Genomic DNA, 23699 nt, shown 5'->3' with positions numbered 1-23699 from the left:
TACACCATAGTGTGACCTCTCTTACAGTATATACACCATAGTGTGACCGCTCTTACAGTATATACACCATAGTGTGACCGCTCTTACAGTACAGACTCCATAGTGTGACCGCTCTTACAGTATATACACCATAGTGTGAGCTCTTACAGTATATACCCCATAGTGTGAGCTCTTACAGTACAGACTCCATAGTGTGACTGCTGCGGGGGCAGCGCACTGATTGGCTGAGCGCCAGAAGCCCCCGAAGCAAGCCAGAGCAGGGATCCGGTAAAGTATGTACCCGGGCCATGGTGGTTAAGGGCGCTGACTTTGACATACACGCAGCAGGATGACAATCCCATTAAAGTATGTAATCTCATTGAAGTGAATGGGCAGGTATCTGCAGACTCGCAGCATAACATCCGCTGTGGATACGGTACATGTAAACGTACCCTAAATCAGGAACGAGGGGCGGTGCTAGCGTGATGACGTAGCACGTGATCGCGCCGGTGGTGTGCGGTGCCCGGCCATGCTGTGCGAGCGGGGAATGAGGCTGTGACAGAGAAGATTGCCGGGAATAAGCGGAGATTTATCGAGGAGACAGTGCGGACTGCCAGAGGTGTTCCCGTCCTTACTTGCTGGCCAACGAGTGTCTGCGAGGCGAGGAGGTCGCAGAGGTGGATGTCGGAGGACGCGGCTGGGTAGCGGGAGAGGCGGTGTCCACGAGGAGGAAGCGGAGCTGTGTACTGTGGCGAGGAGCTCTCGGAGCTCTGAAGAGGTAGCTGGGACCAGTCGGAGCCGGAGTGGCGTGCCGGAGACGCATGTGAGGGGGGCTTGGTGATGTAGAGGACCTTCAGTGGCGTGTGCATTCTGGGACTTCCAGGACTCTACAAATTGGAGAACTTGCACAGCATCAGACGGGTGAGATTGTTCTGAGGTGGAGACTATTGTACTCCCGATACCTGAAAGTAGTATTGGTGACATTTCTGGGCCAGTTGTAAGGAATAGAGCCCTGAGGCTGTAAAAGACATAAACCGGGACTGAGTGGATTACCAGCTTGTATGACATTTGGATAATCTATGACTTTGCTTATTCTGTGCTGGTGGTATTCCTGAGTAGAGAGGACTGTTTTTTGTTTTTTTTTTTTTTTTTTTGTGGGAGGCTATCTAGTACTCTAACCGCTGATTGATTGTGAATACTTTTTTTTTTTGGTCTTTTGAAGACACGATATGAGAACCAAAAGTAATAACAGTATAAGCCAAACAAAGGTGGTAACCCCTCCTCCAGCAGGCTGAGTACGGGGAATGCATCTAGAAGCAGTGCTGAGCAATCTATTTTAGATGTATCTGTTAATCAGGAAACCCAAGCAGCAAAGGGTGTGGAACCTACACTAACAGACATACTACAAGCCATTAATAAATCAAATGACACATTGTTTGGGCTAACAGGGCAAGTAGGAGAAATTAAGCTCGAAATTTCAATTATTCGTAGTGATTTAAATACCATGAGAGATAGAGTAACTGAGGTAGAGCAAAGGATTGAATCCTTGGAAAATAAAGTGTCACAGTTGACAAATGAGTCTACGGAAATGAAGAAAATAAATACAGATTTGGTCACAAAAATGACAGAGTTAGAGGATAGAAATAGACGCGCTAATGTGAGAATTGTGGGTATTCCCGAGGGAATAGAGGGCTCAGATTGCACCAGATATATACAGGAATGGCTCCTTGCAGGCATGGAGGAGGATGATATACCAAAGCATTTTTGTGTTGAGAGGGCGCATAGAATTACCTTTAAACGTAAAGTTCCTGGAGATAGCCCAAGACCAGTAATTGCTAAAATTCATTGTGCAAAAGACAAAGATTTAATTTTACGCAAGATGAGGGAAAATCCCCCAAGAGAAATAAACGGATCAAAAATTTTTTTGTACTCAGACTACTCAAACGTCACGCAGAAAAAAAGAGAGAAATTTGTAGATGTAAAAAGAAGACTTAGACAGCATAATCTTAAGTTCGCAGTGTTGTTCCCGGCAAAACTTAGGGTGATACATCAGCAAAAAACATTCTTTTTTGAGAGTCCTGAAGAGGTGGTGTCTTGGCTTGAAACAAATGGTCTATAAGTATTTTGTTTATATTTATTTTCCCTGTCTCAACAGTAGTTGGTTGGGTGCCGCACGCCGTAGGCACATAGTTTAGTGATATTCAAAGATGTTTTGGATATCAGGTGGGGTAGGGGTGGGTGGGCTCAGCAGGCCGGGGGTTTTGTTTTTTTTTGTTTTGTTTTGTTTTTGTTTGTTTTTTTTTGTTTTTTTTTTTCTCTTTCTCTCTCTCTGTGAATGGTGAAACTGGTATTTTGGAATGCTAGGGGGATTAACGATAGGCTGAAAAGATATGCTGTGTTAAGGGAGCTGCTGAGACACCTTCCGGCTATAATATGTATTACAGAGACACACTTGGTCCAAGAGAAGATCTGTGTATTGGAACGTCGCTGGGTGTCTCACCAGTACCACGCGGTATACTCGGCCTATGCAAGAGGGGTGAGTGTGTTGATCCATCACTCAGTTAACTTTAAACCTATACAGTCAGAGGTGGACCCGGAGGGTAGATATGTCTTCCTGGCTTGTAGCATAGACTGTGTCCCTATGGTATTGGCATTCATATATATTCCTCCACCGTTTTCAATGAACGTGTGTCTTAAGTTTTACAATTTCTCGTTGAAATATGATGGATGGCCGGTATGTATGATGGGGGACTTTAACTCAGTCCCGGATGAAGAGAGGGACCGCATGAGGGTTGATGGGAGAGTAACAGCACGGATAATGGGTTCGCCCTTGCAAAAAATAATGGATGAATTTAGTTGGATCGATGCTTGGCGACACTTGCACCCAGAGGATATGGGGTATACCTGTTATAATGCGTCACATGGGGTGTTTTCTAGATTGGATTTGATTCTGGTAAATGATAGAGCTCTGAGGTTGGTTAAAAATATTAAGTATGAACCCCGAAGCCTATCAGATCATGTTCCTGTGAAGGTAGAGATTAATACGAGTGAAGAGAGGGGTGGGCGTGTCCAATCATTCAGATGTAACCCTCATTGGTTAAACTTGATTGATACTAACAGGGTTGTAGAAGATATGGACAAATTTTTTGAGGTTAATAAGGGTTCGGCGGACCCTCAAGTCGTTTGGGATACCTCTAAAGCTTATCTAAGGGGACTTTTGATAGGGCAAGTTTGTGGTGCTAGGAAGAAACTTAGAGAAAGGGAAGAGTCCCTTAGGCGTGAAGCACTAATAGCTGAAAAACTATATATAGAATCAGAGACGACAGTAGCTAAAGCCAGATGGTTGGGTGCTACGCAAGATCTTAGTCAGTTTATGAGGGAGAAAGTCCTGAACCAGCTTAGATTTAAGGGTGCATATCACTACTCGCAAGGAGGGAAACCGGGGAAACTATTGGCCTCTCTGGTAAAAGGGAAAGATTCTAAGAAGATGGTAGTAGAAATTAAAAACCAAGAGGGGTCAATGGTGAGAGATCTCGAAGGAATAACAGAGGTGTTTGCGGGATTTTATAAGGAGCTTTACAGATCTAGGTGGCAGGAAGGCTTGGATTTAGATGATTACTTCTCTATTTTAGAAATGCCCAAATTACTGGAAGAGCAGAAACAATGGTTAGATCGACCCATTGAAATAGAGGAACTGCAAGAAACACTTAGAGGTATGCCATTAGGGAAAACTCCAGGACCAGATGGTCTCCCGTCTGAAGTTCTAAAGGTAACAGATAGGGCTGTGCTGTCCCAATTCCAAGAGATGTTATGCAATGCGTATGTTAGAGGGTACCTTCCTGAGTCCATGTATGATGCAGACATAGTTTTAATCCCTAAGCCTGATAAAGACTTAGCTGAGCCAGAATCGTACAGACCCATAGCGTTGATAAATACAGATATGAAGTTATTATCAAAACTTCTGGCTAATAGGCTGATGAGGGTTATTACTTCTCTTGTTGGGAGGGATCAATCGGGTTTTGTCCCAGGGAGGTCCACTCATGATAATATCAGGAGAACATTTGTGAACATACAGGTGGGGCGATTGGGAGGGGGCCACTCCATACTCTCTTTGGACGCTGCAAAAGCGTTTGACAGTGTGGAGTGGCCCTTCCTTTGGAGGACACTAAAAGAATTTGGGGTTGGGGAGGTATTTCTTAGATGGATGCAAATAATATACTGTAGGCCGAGGGCTAGGGTTACGGTAAATGGATGCTCGTCAGAGAGTTTTTGTTTGTCCAGGGGGACTAGGCAGGGTTGTCCCCTTTCCCCCCTGCTCTTTGCCCTGGTAATGGAGCCATTTGCTAGAAGTATAAATATAAATGGAAGGATAGAGGGCTTTGGTGCCGGGGGGAAGGGGGACAAAATAGCCCTATTCGCTGATGATCTTTTGTTGTTTTTGGGGAACACCGAAATAGGCTTGGAGGAGGTGATGGGTGAGTTGTGTAGATTCGGCCAATTATCCGGTTTAATTATTAACTGGGGGAAATCAGTTTTGCTGCCCTTGGATGCTAAAGTTAGGGTGAAGTCCCACACTGATCTTAAAATATTGAATCCAGATGGTGTATTCAAATATCTTGGAGTGTGGATAGCGGCAGATCCAAGTAGATTTAAACATCTAAATGTACAACCGAGACTAAAAAAGATGAAGCAACAGATGGATATATGGAGTAAGTTACCCTTGTCCAGGGCAGACAAAGTGGGTGTAATAAAGATGATTTGGCTCCCACAGTTGAACTATATTTTAGGGGGGTCTCCCGTCTGGATAGACAGAAGAACTTTTAAGAAAATAGATGGGCTGTTAAACGAGCTTATATGGAACAGGAAAAGGGTGCGACTAAAATTGGAGATTCTTGAGCTGTCAGAGGAGAAGGGGGGGTTGGCAGTACCGGATTTTTTTGGTTATTTTATTGCCTCTAATTTAGCCTGGTTGGTAAACTGGAGGGGGGTAGAATTTCTGGAAAGGTGGGTAGTTGATCAAAAAGGCTGCGCAGACGATATCTTTGAAGTTCTAGAGATGAAATTGAAAGAAAGATACCCAAGGTACTCGACGTATAAACTGGCTGTTAAAGTGTGGGAAGTAGTGAAAAAAGGTGATAGAAAGGAAGGGATGTATTCATTTACCCCGATGTGGTGTAATAGTCAGTTTCCAGAAATTGTAAAAATACCTGATCCGGGATACTGGATCAAAAGAGGGTTAAAATATGCTTACCAGTTTTTCACAAATGGAAGTTTTAAGTCATATGATGAGTTAAATGTAAGTTTTTTGGCACCACTATGTTACTTAAGGTTTTTGCAGGTGAAGGATGCAGTTAGAAATACGGATTTAAGTGTGTGCTGGAATGTGATAATTTCAGAAGGTTTAGCACAAATATTGGAAACAGGTAGTAGTGTTAAGGGTAAGATCACCAAATTGTATAAGGTTTATGAGAATTTTATTAAGAAGAATGGTGATATAGTTTCACAAAAGAAATGGACAAAGGTGATTGGTGATAGAGACCAGGCCTTCTGGTCAAGGGTATATGGTAATGCGCGAAATTATATCACTGATAAGAAAAATATGGTGTTGCAATTTTTCTGTATTCATAGATTATATTATGCACCAAAGGATATTAATAAATGGAAAAGAGGAAATTTGGTCAGCTGTTGTAAATGTGGAGCTGAAAATGTATCACTAGAACACTGTTGGTGGGAATGCGAAGTTGTAAATAAATTTTGGATAGAGGTTTTTTTAATTTTATCACGTTTATTTGACCTGGTAATTAATGATGAGTATATTTGTGCAATCCTCGGAGTATTTGAAGATCAGCATATGTCTAAATGTACCAAAATGATAATCTATAATCTTATTTTAGCAGCCCGAGTAATTATCCTTCGGAACTGGATATCACCTAAGCCCTTAATAATTGCAGAATGGCAAGAATTGAGTAATACAATCTTAAAAAATGAGTTATGGCACAATATCTATATAAAGAAAAAAGGAGATGGGAAATTAAAGGAGATTGTGGAGCACTGGGAGAAATACTGGAGTGGGAGGAATATTTAGTTAATTAAATGTTGGGGTCCTTTTTTTTTTTTTTTTTTGGGTTGGCCTGCTGAGGGGGGGTGGGGAGGGTATAGGGAGGGAAGGGTACTGAGTTATGGTAAAAATAATTATCATTTGTTTTATCTTTTGGAGGCCCAAACTAAGAAGGGGCGAATTTAGGGATTTAAGGATTAAGAAGTGTAACCTGTGAGGTACTCTTAGGACGCCCATGTGATTGATATAATTAAGTTGGGATGAATGGAGAGTGGGTGAATGGGGCGGCAGAGTGGCTATGTTTGCGCTTGTCCTCGGGGCGGGGCGGGGTGGGGGGGACGGATAGATCCTTCATATGGTTATGTCATATAAAAGTAGGCGGGAGGTCGACGGTAGTTGAGCGGTAAGAAGTTGATCTAGTATCCGTCTGATGTTCTAAGGGTATAAACAAGAATAAGCCTCATGTGTGGTTGTTTGTATGGTAAAATCCGTTTGCTTGGAGGCGCCTGGCTGTCCATGATATATGGGCAGTTGGGAGGCTTCTCGGATAGAGAGAGGGTGGGGACCGGAGGCTCAGGTAATGCTGGGTCTTGGTCTCTAATGTGTAGGTGGATTAGCTCGCCAGGGGCCTGGGGTGCCCGGTATGGGTATTTCCGGTCTAATGATGAGCAAGGGTGAATGTGAAAAGAGGCTGGTTATTATTGGAAGATGGAGCTAGTAGATAATAGAGTGGGGTCTGGTTTGTCCCCCGTTGCCCCGCCTGGGTCCTGGGGGCAGTACGGGCGGCGCCCCGAGCTTGCCCAAGGTATGATTGGATAGTTAAATAAATAATGATAGGAGGGGTGGGGGGGGGGTAGATATTAAGAAATAGATCGTAAAGTAAACTTTGGCTGGGCGTCCATCGGGTTTAACCACACAGGATAGTAATCTTATTGTATGTATTTATATTTAAGGGGAATTTATAAAGTTTGAACAAGAGAATTTAGGGGGGGGAAGGGTCTTCCTTTTTCTTTCACTTCCTTTTCTCTTTGTATGTTTTTGGGAGGTTTTTTTGTAATGGATGTAAAGATTTATGGTGTGAATTATTTAAGGAAAAATAAAAATCTTTTAGAAAAAAAAAAAACGTACCCTAAATCAATTGGTTTCAGAAAGTTATATAGATTTGTAATTTACTGCTATTTAAAAAAATCACGTCTTCCAGTACTTATCAGCTTCTGTATGTCTTGCAGGAAGTGGTGTATTCTCTCCAGTCTGACACAGTGCTCTCTGCTGCCACCTCTGTCCATGTCAGGAATTGTCCTGAGCAGCAGCAAATCCCCATAGAAAACCTCTCCTGCTCCTTTATAAGGTAAGAAAATGACCCTCATCCTCAGTGCCCCATGCGCTATATGGACATATCAGCAGATTACAGGCGTCTTACCAGCTGTTAGTTTCCCTCGGTGAGCAACTGAGACAGTTTATTAGGAAGTTGCACAACATTACATAGCCTTAGTGTATAAGCCTTATCTATTGCCTTAGGTTCATCTCATGCGCTGTTGATTTTTTATGTATAATTTTCCGGGTTTTGTACTTCTGGGGGATTTTCGTTCCCATTCATCACCATCTATAAGATGTATGTTTGCTGTCAGTGAATGGACACATTCTTGTCTGGATCCTGAGCTTGAAAATCCTTCCAGAAATAATACAGTGATCCAGAACGGACGCAATCCTCAACGTTTCCAGGACAAACATCAAACCCTGAAGCGGCCGCGGCCGTCTCGGGGGAGGGAATTTCTCTTCTGACCTATTATCACATTGTTCCAGAATGTAAAAGATGCAGAAAAACAGGAAAAAGTGAGAAATATTCATCTACACATCTGACCTAGTCCTGTCCACACAGCTGAAGGTTTGTTACAGTTGTTTCTAGTCCAGGTCTAGAGCTCCAGCCTCATACATGTGACCTGTGCTTGATACATTGTGACATTGTTCTGCAACCATTGTTCTATATTCCATTGCTCCACTACCTGACGCCCTCCAGCTGTTGGCTGTCAGGGCATGATGGGAGTCATAGTTTTGCAATCATGTAGTCCTTTTTCTCAATTAATAATCTGTAAGGCTAAGTTCACACTACGTTTTTCCATTCATTTTTGGGGTGTGGAACCAATTGTCTGCACTTCAATGATTTCTTATGGAAAAATTTGCTTTGGTTTAAGAGTGGATTTTGATTACAAGCGCCGTCCTGAACGAAATATGCTCGTAATCCAAGGCACCACTGTACATCTGTTTTTTCATCCCCTTTTTTCATCCCCTGATTGCAAAAATGCATTAAGAACTCAGCCTTACACAGACCCCAACCTATCATCATGCTGCTGAGACTATAAGGGGCCTAAGGGGTTGTTTAAGGCCTCATTCACACGATCCGCAACGCAATGACTAGAGGAGGATCGTGGCACGGATCCCCCAATAGAAGTGCTCCCCCCCCCCCCTCGGCAGCAGAGATGAAAGGAGCGCAGAAGACAACATGGCCGGCTAACATGTTTACTGGCACGAGGGGAGTAGGTGAGTAGTTGTCTTCTTCGCTCCAGTTGTCTCTACCGCCGGGTGGCGGATTGCCACGGATTGCGGCACGGATCATGTGAATGGTTCCTAAAATTATATGGGATGTGTGAGTACAGCCTAATGGTCTTTTTACACTGGATGATTGATCGTTCGATTTTGCACGATAACAGTCGAATTCGAACGATAATCGTACGTGTAAACGCAGCGAACGATCAAACGACCAGCAAAAAATCGTTCATTTTGATCTTTCAACATGTTCTCAAATCATCGTTGATTGTTCGCAAAAAATTCGCAGATCGTTCCGTGTAAACATTCTTTCAGCGATTTGACCTATGGGTGAGATAGGCTTAAACAATCGTAAAACGATCGCATAGCGAATTATCCGTACGATGTATCGTTCCGTCTAAATGCTGATTGTTATCGGGCGAATTATCACTCCGTGTAAAAGTACCATAACACTCTATGCCCCTATAGCTATAGCACTGAGTGTGGCTCAGGTGTGTAAGTGTTGGGGGGGGGGGGCATTGATGAAATTGGCCCCTACAACTCTTCTGGAATCTGCAGAATTTGGAGCACCGCACATGAGGGAAGCGTCTGTGGAGTCGGCGCAGGTCATTATTACAGGAAGGTTACACAACAGTAGATGATCAGCGCCAGCAGCCAAGACGCACAGGAGGGAGAGCGCGGCCCTTATAAGGCCAAACCTGGGACACAACAGATTTCTTAGAGGAATGTTCTTATTTATAAACACGCCGGTGATTGCTTCACCCTCCGGAGCCGCCAAAATATGACCCGGGCCAAGACAAAGGAGCGGTCAGATAAGAGGAGGTGCGCCTGCAGGCAGCCGAGGGTTAATGGGAATGCGGCTCCTGATGGAATTCTGAGCCCAGATTCTTGGAATGTTGTAACATGTTCACAGATCCCGGAATGTGCGGATCCCTTCTCCATGTGCAGGGACTGTACCCCCGCTGTCCTGAACACACCTGATGGCTTAGACGGCGGATCACATGACCACAGGATCATAGAGACTGCTGGTCTGTCCTGTAGGAGCTTTTCAGTTGTAGATCACTTTCCAGTTGTAGATCACTTATGGGGGATTTGCGTCAGATTGTGCGTGGTCCCAACAGTCAGGACCACTGCAATCTAGATCAGGGACCCAAGCGAGTATGCATGCCTCTACTTCGTTAAAGGGGGAAAACAATTTATTTCAAATCAACTGGTTTTAAAAAGTTATATAGCTTTATAATTTACCTCTATTTAAAAATCCCCAGTCTTCCAGTACTTATCAGCTGCTGTATGTCCTGCAGGAAGTGGTGTATTCTTTTCAGTCTAACACAGTGCTCTCTGCTGCCACCTCTGTTGCACTATCTAGCAATCACCTGGGAAGCCTACCCCCCTCAGCTCCCCGCGGCCCTCTGGCTCTCACCCGCTCGCCGCCGATGCGTGTAATAGCGCTAACAGCACTCATTTGCTTCACAACATTCCCCTATGCAATAGGGGCTTTGCCCTTACTATACTCTACTATACAAACGGTTGTCATTAAGAACGATGTGTATATACACCAGAAGATCTGTGAACGGTTAGCAATGATTTTATGGTCAGCTCAAGAGATGCCACCGACGACATACGAATGACGTAATTTGCGTTAGTGCTTTGACCGTTGCTGCATACACACAGAAAGATTATCGCTTAAATTCCAAAGATATGGAGATTTTTTGCACAATAATCTTTCAGTGTAATAGGCCCCTGAATGGGGTCAAGGTGGATTACTAGTCATGGACACTTACTAGGTATGGGTGTACACTTGTGCAAATCCAGACCACCATCCACATCAATATATACATCCTGCATGCCCATAAAGAGGCTGCCCTGAGCAAAACCATTGATATCCTATTCACAGGATGGCTCATCAGTCACTGATTGGCTCCGTTCCCTGTGTAGTGGTGGCACCAGGGTACTGCAGCCTAAGCTACTATTGAAGTGAATAGGACCAGATGCTGCAGACACCACCGCTACACTGGCTGGTTGCAGGCTAGTGTACTTTGGCGCCATTTTTGTATTCTGATTACAGAAACAGGTCCTGGCCGCACCTCTAAAAACTGTACAAAAAGTGGAGCCTATTTATTATTTATTATCTGTGATTCCAGGACGACTGGAGACAGTTATCCAAAGTGTATGAAAACGTATGGACTGCAGTGATTGTTGGGCAATTCTCTGTCTTTTTGGCTGGATAATCGCCGGGACGTCCACCTGTCCGCCCTCGTGTGAAGCTTCAGATGACTGATGTGAATAATGGGGGTTTATGTTCTTCTTAACTTTATAACTGGATCCAGAAGATAAAGAGCAGAGAGAACGTTATGTGCCGAGCGTAAAGGGTCACTCCGGAGCGCCCTGCGTATGGAGGAGCCGCAGCTTATGTTACATAGGGGTCTGGAATGAATTAGGACATCTGCCAGCGCTGCGCCTACCCAGCCCCAACATGTCAGCAACTAAGACAACCATTAACACGTGAACTGCAGGAGCCTATAGGCGAGGACAGCGAGGAGGACGCCACGGACATCGAGAGACGAGGATTCTTTATTTATAGAGATGAAAGAAAATTAAAAAAAAAACATCTACATGAAATAAACTATGTGTTCTCTTCCCATGGAATAAATCAAGCAGGGAGTGCTGGGAGATTTCAGCTCTAAGGCTATGTTCTCACTAAGGATTTTTTATGATAAAAAAAATATGCCGCCTTGAAATCAATGCAAACAACAGCCATTGTTCACACAGTGTATTGAACAACGTTCATGGAAATAAACTGCAGTTCACACACTGTGTGGCCGTCGTTTTGGCTGTACTGTGCATGAAAATCAATGGTTTTAATGGGTTTTAAATAATGTTCCTGCGGCGAATATGGCAGAATTAGCCGCAGGAACATGCAAAACAACGGCCGCTATTTTACGCAATGTGAACATAGCCAAAGTGTCCATTTACACAGAAAGATTATCTGACAGATTATCTGCCAAAGATTTGAAGCCAAAGCCACGAATGGACTATAAACAGAGATCAGGTCATAAAGAAAAGCCTGAGATTTCTCCTAGTATCAAATCCATTTCTGGCTTTGGCTTCAAATCTTTGGCAGATTATCTGTCAGATAATCATTCTGTGTAAATTGACCCTAAATCTGCAGAATTATAAGTGCAGCTGTGAAGTATAATAGTCAATCTCTGGTGCATGGTATTTTTGGCTCAAAAATGCTGGGGCCAGATGTGAGCTGAGAATCAGGAGTGAAATATAAAACACAATACCCACATGATGTTGTTGAGTTTGTTTGTTTTTTATAGAATTTTGGCATTTTCACTGCTCTTCCAGTTTTGCTAAATCACAGCAGGGTATATATGCATTTTTTTAACAATAAACACTGATGTTTTTCTTCCCATAGACTTCTATAGGGGGGTAAAACCTCCAGTAAAAATGTCATGTGGATATTGGCATTTTTTCCTGGAGTTTTTAACCCCAATTCTTCAAGAGAAGAATAGAAATAAGATGTTAGGGTGGGTTCATACTGAGGAATTCTCGTGGATAATGTCCGCGGAATTCCGCAGCATGTCCACGCGCATGGCCACACGCCTTTCCGCTGGCTCCATAGACACCATTCTATGGACCGGCGTATTCCGCTACCCGCCGAAAGAAGTGACGTCACTTCTTTCGGCAGATAGCGGAATACGCCGGACCATAGAATGGTGTCTATGGAGCAGGGGTGATTCTAGCCTCTCTGCTGCCCGAGGCGAACTATAGAATGACGCCCCCCCCCCCCCCCCCGTCAATCCGCCCACATTATAATCCACTACTGCCCCCCCCCACTGCTGTCCCCAATAAACATAATGTTTGGTCCCTTGCTGCACAGAGGATGTCAGGAGAGGAGGGGGCTGACTTTATAGGAGAGGTCCCAGCAGCACAGAGGATGTCAGGAGAGGAGGGGGCTGACTTTATAGGAGAGGTCCCAGCAGCACAGAGGATGTCAGGAGAGGAGGGGGCTAATCCTATAGGAGAGGTCCCAGCAGCACAGAGGATGTCAGGAGATGAGGGTGCTAATCCTATAGGAGAGGTCCCAGCAGCACAGAGGATGTCAGGAGAGGAGGGTGCTAATCCTATAGGAGAAGTCCCAGCAGCACAGAGGATGTCAGGAGAGGAGGGTGCTGATCTTTTAGGAGATGGTCCCCCTCTTCCCCCCTTATAGATGGTCCCCCTCTTCCCCCCCTTATAGATGGTCCCCCTCTCCCCCCTCCCTTATAGATGGTCCCCCTCTTCCCTCTCCCCCTCCCTTATAGATGGTCCCCCTCTCCCCCCTCCCTTATAGATGGTCCCCCTCTTCCCTCTCCCCCTCCCTTATAGATGGTCACCCTCCCCCCCTTATACATGGTCCCCCTCTTCCCCCCCCTTATAGACAGTCCCCCTCCCTTATAGATGGTCCCCCCCTTATAGATGGTCCCCCTCTTTCCCCCCTCCCTTATAGATGGCCCCCCCTTATAGATGGTCCCCCTCTTTCCCCCCTCCCTTATAGATGGTCCCCCTCTTTCCCCCCTCCCTTATAGATGGTCCCCTTCCCCCCCCCCCTATAGATGGTCCCCCTCTTCCCTCTCCCCCTCCCTTATAGATGGTCCCCCCCCTTATAGATCATCCCCCTCCCTTATAGATGGTCCCCCTCTTTCCCCCCTCCCTTATAGATGGTCCCCTTCCCCCCCCTATAGATAGTCCCCCTCTTCCCTCTCCCCCTCCCTTATAGATGGCCCCCCCCTTATAGATGGCCCCCCCTTATAGATGGTCCCCCTCTTTCCCCCCTCCCTTATAGATGGCCCCCCCCCTTATAGATGGTCCCCTTCCCCCCCCTATAGATGGTCCCCCTCCCTTATAGATGGTCCCCCCCCTTATAGATCGTCCCCCTCCCTTATAGATGGTCCCCCTCTTTCCCCCCTCCCTTATAGATGGTCCCCTTCCCCCCCCCTATAGATAGTCCCCCTCTTCCCTCTCCCCCTCCCTTATAGATCGTCCCCTTCTCCCCCCTATAGATAGTCCCCCTCTTCCCTCTCCCCCTCCCTTATAGATGGTTTCCCCTTATAGATCGTCCCCCTCTTTCCCCCCTCCCTTATAGATCGTCCCCCTCTTTCCCCCCTCCCTTATAGATCGTCCCCCTCTTTCCCCCCTCCCTTATAGATGGTCCCCCTCTCCCCCCCCCCTGCACAGCAGATAAAACAAAAAACAGCACACAACTCACCTGCTATCCGTTCCCCCGTCGAGCCTCTCTGGTCTTGTCCCGGCTGATGTGCGGCTGCCCGGGGTGTCCGTCCTGTCCCCGGCAGCGCGCGCATCACAGATCTCCCCGTGTGCCTGCGGCTGTGACTTCCGGCGCACGGGGAGCTCTCTGATGCGCGCGCTGCCGGGGACAGGATGGGACACCTCCGGCAGCCGCACATCACCCGGGGGACTAAAGGCTGCATTCCCACGTTCCGTGATCCTGACGGATCACGGATGTGGAATGCATGTACTGGAGCCCCCCCGCGCCCGGGCAGTATCTGTAATGAGATGCTGGGAGCGGGGGGGACTGTATTCATAAGCGCCGCGCTGTAGTATCAGCACGGCGCGGCTGATTTAGTACAGCGTACTCATTACAGATACTGCCCGGGGGCGGGGGGGCTCCAGTACATGGTACGATCAGTGGCGGATTATAATGTGGGCGGCCGCCGAACCGCTCATATTATAATCTGCCACTGAATGCCGCCCCCATGGTGACAGCTAGTGGCGCCGCCTGAGGCAGACGATTCAGGTCGCCTCATGATTGCGGCGCCCCTGCTATGGAGCCGGGGGAAAGGCACACGGCTGTGTGCGCGGACATGCTGCGGAATTCTGGGACATTATCCGCGAGAATTCCTCAGTATGAACCCATCCTTACAGTAAGTTTGGGGGTTGCACAAACAAGATTGCTCGGCGTTGGAGTCCTGTTGCTTGTAGAAGATAGATGCATCCCTAGTAGATATGAGCGAACTTCCAGTATGTTCGGGTGCATCTCGGGTGCACCCCATCTCTCAGCATTTGTATACTGGTGGCTGCAGAAGTTGGATGCACCACTAGGGAGTCCTGGAAAACATGGATACAGCCATGTTTTCCTGGACTCTCTAGGCCTGCATCCAACTTTTTAAGCCAATGGTAATCAAATGCCAAAGATCAGACAGCATGCACCAGTTGCGCTCATGTCAATTCTTTGGGCGGATGGCGGAATCTGGCCAAGCATAGAATGGAGTTTATGGCACGGGCGGGAGTCAAGCAGAGGTGAGCTGTGGAATCCGCGGGTTATTATCAGCGAGAATTTCATAGTGTACCCCTTTAGTTTCCGTTCATACTATGTAATCGGTGCCGAAATTCAGTAAAGAAGCCCCACGCGCGGAATCGGCGCCGGGTCCTGCCTATCATGACAATTCTTTGAGCAGAGAGACGCGGAAAACGGAGGCGCACGCGGCGCCCTCCCATTCAAAGTGATAGCAGGCAGGGTTCTGCACAGAGTTTCGGTGCTGATTCCGTAGTGTGATTGGGCCCTTAGGCTGGAAACACACAATGCAGTTTTTGTGCCAAAACCAGAAATATACCCAACAGAAAAGACCAGTACAAGTCCTTCCTTTCTATTTTTCATCTCATTTCATTTGAATCCACTTTTGGTTTCGGCACAAAAACTGCTGCTTGTGTTTCCACCCTAAGGCCATGTTCACATTCTGTAAAACACCAGCCGTTCCGTGACCCGGCCGGATCAGAAAAAGGCTGGTGTTACTAATGATCATCCCGGCTCACACAATGCCCCATGCTCCACTGTGTGCACTGACAGGTTCTCGGCGGCCGTTATTCAATGAATAACGGCCGCAGAAAACTAACATGTCAGTTTTTTGCGGCGCTGCTTGCACAACTTAACTGCAGCACAGTGCAAATCTGCAACTATGGCTGTGATTAATACTGAACTTACGTTGTGTGAATATAGCCTTAGGGGGCATTTATACAGTCTGTGCACAGTCTGTAAATATGGACAATACACAACAGAACGGTATTCAGAGCTCCCGGCATTAGCATTTGTTATGATGCCAGGAGCTCTGTACTGGCACAGTGTGTCATGATGATGATGCTGGGAGCTCCGAACAACCAAAACCAGGAGTTGATTTAAAACACAGAAAGGCTATGTTCCCACACTGTCTAAATAGAGTGGATGGCTGCTTTTTAATGGCAAATAACGGCCATGTAAATTATTTGTCATTAAATGGCGACAATCCACTCAGTATGGGAACATAGCCTACAACTTTTTTTGTGTGCGTGCAGAAAATCCACAGTTTACAATACAAGCAACCTCCCCAGTACAGAAGGGGTTAATGGTCACCTGATTAGTCTGGTTAATAAAGACACATGGTCCTCCAGCAGATCTCCTCCCTCCAGTGAGTGATCAGCTGAGTGTCAGCTCCTGAGACAAGGCAACGGCTGTCCTGGGATCAGTGTTTGCAGAGATGAAGACAAAGTCTCAGGATAATCTTGTGTGTATCAAGGCTGCGCTGTTCTGCATCGTCCTGTTCTTCTGGGTGAGAGGATTTACTTTAGGGAGCCATGATGTTTTGGTTAGGAGCTGGAGGTCGTATCCTGGCACTGACCCCTGTTTAGATGAGGATGGGCAATGAGGTTACCATCATGGAGGATTGTATATATTATAATGTACACAACAGAATCAGGGTAAAGGAAACCAATGGCATCTGTCCCCCATAGGCTCCTATTGTAAAAAAAAGAGTGGACCCCTGATTAATACATTTTAGCCGCACTGATACATTGTAACAAATGCGACATGGTGTATGTACTTTGTCTACACTGGATATAACTGTAACAGATCTGCAGCTGTGATAAGTATTAGATGCGGTTTTCAGGAAAAGCCAGGAATGTTTCCATTCACTGACAGCAAAGTTCCACTTCCCAGTGACTTATACACAGCAGGCCATGATGTAGCCCAGTCAGTGACTCACACAGCAGGCCATGATGTAGCCCAGTCAGTGACTCACACAGCAGGCCATGATGTAGCCCAGTCAGTGACTCACACAGCAGCAGATGATGTAGCCCAGTCAGTGACTCACACAGCAGCAGATGATGTAGCCCAGTCAGTGACTCACACAGCAGCAGATGATGTAGCCCAGTCAGTGACTCACACAGCAGCAGATGATGTAGCCCAGTCAGTGACTCACACAGCAGGCCATGATGTAGCCCAGTCAGTGACTCACACAGCAGGCCATGATGTAGCCCAGTCAGTGACTCACACAGCAGGCCATGATGTAGCCCAGTCAGTGACTCACACAGCAGGCCATGATGTAGCCCAGTCAGTGACTCACACAGCAGGCCATGATGTAGCCCAGTCAGTGACTCACACAGCAGGCCATGATGTAGCCCAGTCAGTGACTCACACAGCAGGCCATGATGTAGCCCAGTCAGTGACTCACACAGCAGGCCATGATGTAGCCCAGTCAGTGACTCACACAGCAGGCCATGATGTAGCCCAGTCAGTGACTCACACAGCAGGCCATGATGTAGCCCAGTCAGTGACTCACACAGCAGGCCATGATGTAGCCCAGTCAGTGACTCACACAGCAGGCCATGATGTAGCCCAGTCAGTGACTCACACAGCAGGCCATGATGTAGCCCAGTCAGTGACTCACACAGCAGGCCATGATGTAGCCCAGTCAGTGACTCACACAGCAGGCCATGATGTAGCCCAGTCAGTGACTCACACAGCAGGCCATGATGTAGCCCAGTCAGTGACTCACACAGCAGGCCATGATGTAGCCCAGTCAGTGACTCACACAGCAGGCCATGATGTAGCCCAGTCAGTGACTCACACAGCAGGCCATGATGTAGCCCAGTCAGTGACTCACACAGCAGGCCATGATGTAGCCCAGTCAGTGACTCACACAGCAGGCCATGATGTAGCCCAGTCAGTGACTCACACAGCAGCAGATGATGTAGCCCAGTCCCAGTCAGTGACCTGAACCTCTTCTCTTGCCTCAGGTGACCGGGGTGGCTCTCATCTGTCTTGGCGCCTCAGTGCAGATGAAGTTGTCGGATATATCAGTTGTTGTCGCAGAGACTTCATCTGGGGCCCCAATGGTGCTGACTGTCATGGGAATGGTTATCTTCTTCCTGTCTGGTTTTGGAGCTGTGGCTGCCATCAAGGAAAATAGCATCCTCATAAAAAGTGTATGTTCCCATATCTCTGCTGCATAGTGATAGTCTGATCTTGTCTTATACTCCAGAGCTGCACTCAGTATTCTGTCAGTGGGGTCACTATGTACATACATTACATTACTGATCTTGTACTGATCCTGAGTTATATCCTGTATTATACTCCAGAGCTGCACTCACTATTCTGCTGGTGGGGTCACTGTGTACATACATTACATTACTGATCCTGAGTTACATCCTGTATTATACTCCAGAGCTGCACTCACTATTCTGCTGGTGGGGTCACTGTGTACGTACATTACATTACTGATCCTGAGTTACAGCTTGTATTATACTCCAGAGCTGCACAGACACTTCTGTCAGCTTAGTTGAGGTCTATATAATGCAGTTTTTTTCCTTAATCACATGACTGTAGGGAGTCCAGTATAAAGATGACATTTCCCAGAATATAAATGCTCAGGGTAGTGCAGACACTGAACAAGCAGGAAAGGCTGGGAGATGAGAGCTCTGAAGCTCCATTCACAGAATACAGGTGCAGCCTGGTCTGAGGGGGGCGCACTTCTGCTTTTTAGAGGTCTTGCTCTTGTCATGTGACTTCTGCCCTCTTAGTTTACAGTGATCATGCTCCTAGTTTTCATCATAGAGATCATTGTGGGGATGTCGGCCTACTACCACAGAGATGAGGTGAGAGGGGGCTCATTGGGGACCCCATGGTGGGGTGGGTGACTGGAGTCTCTGCTGCACTCCTGTATGTACGGTGCGGTGCAGGTCGTTGGCCTGGACACACCGGGTAACACTGTAGATGTCAGGAGACTCCTTTATAACATGCAGTTTTTTACAGCTTCAGCGTCTGGTAGTGAACAGATTCCTGAATATGCTGAACAAGTACGGAAAGGATCGGCAGATCACCCGCGGGGTGGATGGGGTGCAGCAGGAGGTAGGTGCCCCCGAGCAGGTAAGGCTATGTTCACATCTGCATCTCTGACATTTTGTTTCATCACATGGTGGACACCATCACAGCCGCCTGCATCTGCTGAACTTAATGGGGTCCAGTGGGTCTTGTCAGGGTGTCTCTCATGTTGCCATTATAAGCAGTGCAGCAGATGTGTGACCAAGGCTCCTAACTGGTCTCACTGGTTTGAACAGAGCATAAAATCCATCAGCATGGGGTCCAGGGCCCCTTTAAGGCCCAGACGTGGCTGCAACCTGTTTTCTACAAACTTTTGTCAAGTCTCTTATGTCACAGATGATGTGACCACAGAACCTGATTCTGTCCGCCCATCTCTTACTGCTCTGCTTCTCTGATCCAGTGGTCACCTGGTCCTGGCCCTTAATCTTTCATTGCTCTGTATGTATTTCAGTGAACCCCGTATAGAGGAGCCATCTGATACTGGACACCATGTTTCCCATTGCTGCTGGGTCACTATTCACACTACAAGAGGTTACCTGGTCCTGATCAATCCACCTCCCATTGCTCTGGCTCAGCGTGCCTAGTTCTGGTCCTGGACCCTCTTTCTCTTATTACTCAGTGTCTCTGGTTCTTCTGGTCCCGGACCCCCTGTCTCTTATTGCCCAGTATCTCTGGTTCTCTTGGATCCCTTTCTCTTATTACTCATTGTCTTTGGTTCTCCTGGTCCTGGACCTCCTGTCTCTTGCTCAGTGTCTCTGGTTACAGTGTTCTCCTGGACCCTGTGTCTCTTACTGCTCAGTGTCTCTAGTTCTCCTGGTCCTGGACCCTCTGTCTCTTACTGCTCAGTGTCTCTGGTTCTCCTAGTCCTGGACCCTCTGTCTCTTACTGCTCAGTGTCTCTGGTTACAGTGTTCTCCTGGACCCTGCGTCTCTTACTGCTCAGTGTCTCTGGTTACAGTGTTCTCCTGGACCCTGCGTCTCTTACTGCTCAGTGTCTCTGGTTCTCCTAGTCCTGGACCCTCTGTCTCTTACTGCTCAGTGTCTCTGGTTACAGTGTTCTCCTGGACCCTGCGTCTCTTACTGCTCAGTGTCTCTGGTTACAGTGTTCTCCTGGACCCTGCGTCTCTTACTGCTCAGTGTCTCTGGTTCTCCTGGTCCTGGACCCTGCGTCTCTTACTGCTCAGTGTCTCTGGTTACAGTGTTCTCCTGGACCCTGCGTCTCTTACTGCTCAGTGTCTTTGGTTCTCCTGGTCCTGGACCCTCTGTCTCTTGCTCAGTGTCTCTAGTTCCAGTGTTCTCCTGGTCCTGGACCCTCTGTCTCCCATTTCCTGGGTTCTGTGTATCTCTTGCTTTAGGCCTCTGGTTTCCAGTCAGATTCTGGTAATTGATGATTAGTTTTGGTTGTTCCTCTGTAGCCATGTTCCCTGTAGAAAACGTTCTGCCAGATTTAGTGGAGCCGTCGTGTTCCTGCCAGGACTTTGATGTGGTTTCATCCGATACGTGGCAATTACCAACCCATCAAAGCCACCGTGTCTGGTCTCATCTCCGGGGGGCACTAAATATTCCCCCAGTCTGCACTGGGAAGGGGGCTACTTATTATTTTGCAGTAACAAAAGCAGAACGCTCAGCACAAAGTACAAAATGGGCACAAAAAACAACCGGACCGACTGGACCAGAAGCTGCTATAGGGCTTCAAACATTAGGATTATTCCCACAGAGAATAGCTTGCCGCTATCACCTCACAACAAGCTGATCCGTTATACTTGCCTCACGGCTTCTTCTTTGTCCCTGGTGTAGCCTGAAGCAATCAACATATGTACTGCATTGATCCCTACGAGCAATCCTAGTATTGCCCATAGAAGTCCCCTAGTGAGACTGTGTGTGTGTGTGTGTGTATATATAAAAAAAAATTAAATATCTATACTATAGGTTGCCCCCTTTTCCTACTTCCCAAATGTAAAAAAGTAACACAACATATTTGCTATCGTCACGTGCGGAATCGACCGAACTAATAGCTTATCGCATTCCTGATCCTGCACGGTGATCAGCGTAATTCCCATAGGAGACCAATCATCAAGGCTTAGAAATGGGGATGGATAAATCCCTAACTTTGTCTCCCATAATGTATCAGTCTCCATCTTGGAGGGAGCTTGGCTGTCACATGACACCCTGCACCGGTAACAGATGCCTTTGGCAGGGAAGTACTATTAGTGATAAGTCAACCCGCTCAATGCTCTGGTTTGTCTGAACCTGAACGCTCAACATTTGACTCCTGTTTCCTGAAGAGGTTGGATGCAGTCCGAGGACTGCCTGGAAAACCTGGATACAGCCATAGGACATATCTGTCTCTTCCAGGCAGCCCTGGGGCTACATGACATTAGATGGTGGAGTCTGATACCTTGGTATTGTTATGGGAAAAATTCATCAACAAGAATAACTTCAAACTGATACGAAATAGAAACCAGATTGTTATACTGACGTATGAACATAATATAGAGGACCTTGTGCATTTCCCTGACTGACAGCTCTCCATCTTTCCTTGTAGTTCAAGTGCTGTGGAGCAAAGAATTTTACAGACTGGTTTAACATCTCTGTTGAGATCTTGGAAAACTCTGTTCCCAACAGCTGCTGCCGGATGGTCCAGCAGAAGTGCGGAGAAGATGCCCTGGAACACAGCGAGAGGCTCTACCAAGGGGTAAGGAGGCCACCATGATGGGTATGGGGGAGATGGGCACATGTCACCAGTGATCGTATAATCTGGCACTGTCCTATGATGCATGTGGCAGGCATACCTATAGCCCCCAATTACCTGACCCGAGGTCCAAATGCGTACCCTAGTGCTCTTCTTTCAGAAGATTGCCAATTATTTGCTGGATGGAATAGTACAGACCTGTGCAACTCCATACAGCAAGATTAACTAAATAACATATCATGCAGTAAGCGTCCATGTATGATGTATACTCTTCCCCCAGAGGAGACCAGGTGTGGTAGCTTCCATGGCTTTGATATGAGGTTAAGGAGTTGGCAATTGCAAGCTAAAGGATGAAATCTCATCCAGGTCACGGATGGACATCTGGGAGTCCACAGCACTTTGTTACATTACTTAGGGACCCTACATGACCCTAGTTCAGAGGATACTGCTGTATTGCATACCGGGAGATGTAGAAATGTAATGTATCTGACAGCCTAGGATAGAGATACATGGAACAGACACTGCTGGACGCTCCTATAGGCTTTGATGACAGGATGCTGAATGTTTGTTGCACAGGGCTGTGTACTGAAGATGAACACGTGGATATCAGAACACTTTGACGTCATTGGTGCATTGGGCATCGGTCTAGGGTTCACACAGGTAACGTTGCTGTTCACATTGATCGCTGAGCGTCTACACATTGTACTGACTCGCGTGTCGTCTATTGCTCTCCAGATCCTCGGGATTCTCTTCTCCTGTTGCCTTGTGAGGACCTTACAGAAGAACTATGTGTCCATGTGAGCAGAAGGAAGGAAACTATTAATATCACTTATGTCCTGTAAATAATGTGTGGAGGCCGGGGGGTTCTGCCCTGTATTCTGTGGGGGTCTCGCATCATTTGATTAATAAACCACTTATTACTATCTGCTGTTCTCATTATTGGGGTAAATATTTATGTCTTCAGAACTCAAACTTGACGTGTGTGTATACATATATACAGCGATGGCTGTCACTCCCTGTGTGGCGGCAGAATGTTTTGTTCTCTAACTCATATACACCCAATAGGAGCAGCAGGTATATATGACTGATATGTATTTAGCATCTATTGTTTAGGTCAGGGGAACTGCTTGTGTGACTGCAAATTGCATCCAAGTTCTGCTACTTCCCTGCATCTTTCTGACATGTGACTTCAGGGGTCTGTTTACACAGAAGGATTATCTGCCAAAGATTTGAAGCCAAAGCCAGGAATGGATTTGAAAAGAGGAAAAATCTCAGTATTTATGCCTTGATCTGTTTATAGTCTGTTTCTGCCTTTTGGTTTCAAATCTTTTGCAGATAATTTTTCTGTGTAAATTGACCTTTTAAAGGGATACTCCAATAAAAATCTTTTCCCCAGTAATTGAAACACATTACAAAGTTCTATAACATGCTTCAATCACCTATCTTTTCCCCCCTCCACCAGGAAGTGAAGTAAACTCATTCTTACCTAATGAACCCAGGCTGCTGTGTAGCAGCCATTTTATGACTATGAGATTATCAAGAGGGAGGCGGGTCTAAATCCTGTTAGGCCAGCCTCCCTTTTGCCAGATGACTCAAGTTGCTCATCTCTCATTGGCTGAGCAAGTTGTAAGTCATCTAACAGTTCTAAAGAGTCAGACACCACAGGAGACAAAATGCATCATGGGGATGCTAAAACCAGGAAGTGAAGAAAAAATAAGACACCAACTGGAGCTTCAGTTCAATTTTTTTTTTTTTTAATCCGCACCGAGTTGTCCTTTAAGTCCTTCTTACAAGGCTATATAAAAGCCTCAGCCATAGAACGCCCGATCCTTAAATTAATAGCAATATATGCAATCAATAGTACATCTGTGTTATCAGGAGAGATGCGACCGCTTGTAATATAGTTAACCACTTTCCGCACCATAACGTACAATTTGTATAGAGTGGTCATGACGTGCCCCTCTCTATCCTGCGCAGCTCCTGGCTGCTATTAGTAGCTGGGTGCCGCCACTAGTAACCAGCATGGAGGGATGCTCTACTCTGGCTACTTAACCATTTAAATGATTATTAATGTTCCAGCAGGGGGACTGGCTCACCAACATCACACCAAGCCAATCTGTTATACTTGCCACGCAGGGCTTCTTCTTTGTCACGGTGTGGTTCCTGGGTTGTAGCCTGATGCAATCAAGTGCAGATTTAATGGATAAGTGCAGTACATATTTACTGTATTGATCCCAATCAACAATCATGGTATTGCTCAAACGAGTCCCCTAGGGGGAATGCAAAAGT

The 23699-nt window shown here is 46.5% G+C and overlaps 1 protein-coding gene across 1 annotated transcript; it reads left to right on the top strand.

The window, feature by feature from the left end:
* The first annotated feature begins 3352 nt into the window (after positions 1 to 3352).
* On the top strand, positions 3353 to 22313 carry LOC138801734 (CD63 antigen-like). The gene is made up of 7 exons (XM_069984826.1): positions 3353 to 3748; positions 17636 to 17824; positions 18419 to 18493; positions 18651 to 18746; positions 21264 to 21413; positions 21987 to 22070; positions 22146 to 22313. The coding sequence occupies exons 1-7, from the start codon at positions 3353 to 3355 to the stop codon at positions 22209 to 22211; spliced, it is 1056 nt and encodes a 351-aa protein (XP_069840927.1). The 3' UTR covers positions 22212 to 22313.
* Positions 22314 to 23699: the final 1386 nt, after the last annotated feature.

This window comes from Dendropsophus ebraccatus, chromosome 9 (genome assembly GCF_027789765.1).
Source record: "Dendropsophus ebraccatus isolate aDenEbr1 chromosome 9, aDenEbr1.pat, whole genome shotgun sequence".
NCBI lineage: Eukaryota > Metazoa > Chordata > Amphibia > Anura > Hylidae > Dendropsophus > Dendropsophus ebraccatus.
Note: the sequence above shows the minus strand (reverse complement) of the source record. Positions and strands in the feature narration are given on the sequence as shown.

What these genes read in the sequence shown, in the direction of transcription:
- LOC138801734 (XM_069984826.1), top strand. Translation starts at nt 3,353, where the DNA reads ATGAGGGAGAAAGTCCTGAACCAGCTTAGATTTAAGGGTGCATATCAC. An exon ending in TCCCGTCTGAAGTTCTAAAG is followed by an intron (nt 3,749 to 17,635) that starts GTAACAGATAGG and finishes CTCTTGCCTCAG; the next exon opens with GTGACCGGGGTGGCTCTCAT. An exon ending in ATAGCATCCTCATAAAAAGT is followed by an intron (nt 17,825 to 18,418) that starts GTATGTTCCCAT and finishes CTGCCCTCTTAG; the next exon opens with TTTACAGTGATCATGCTCCT.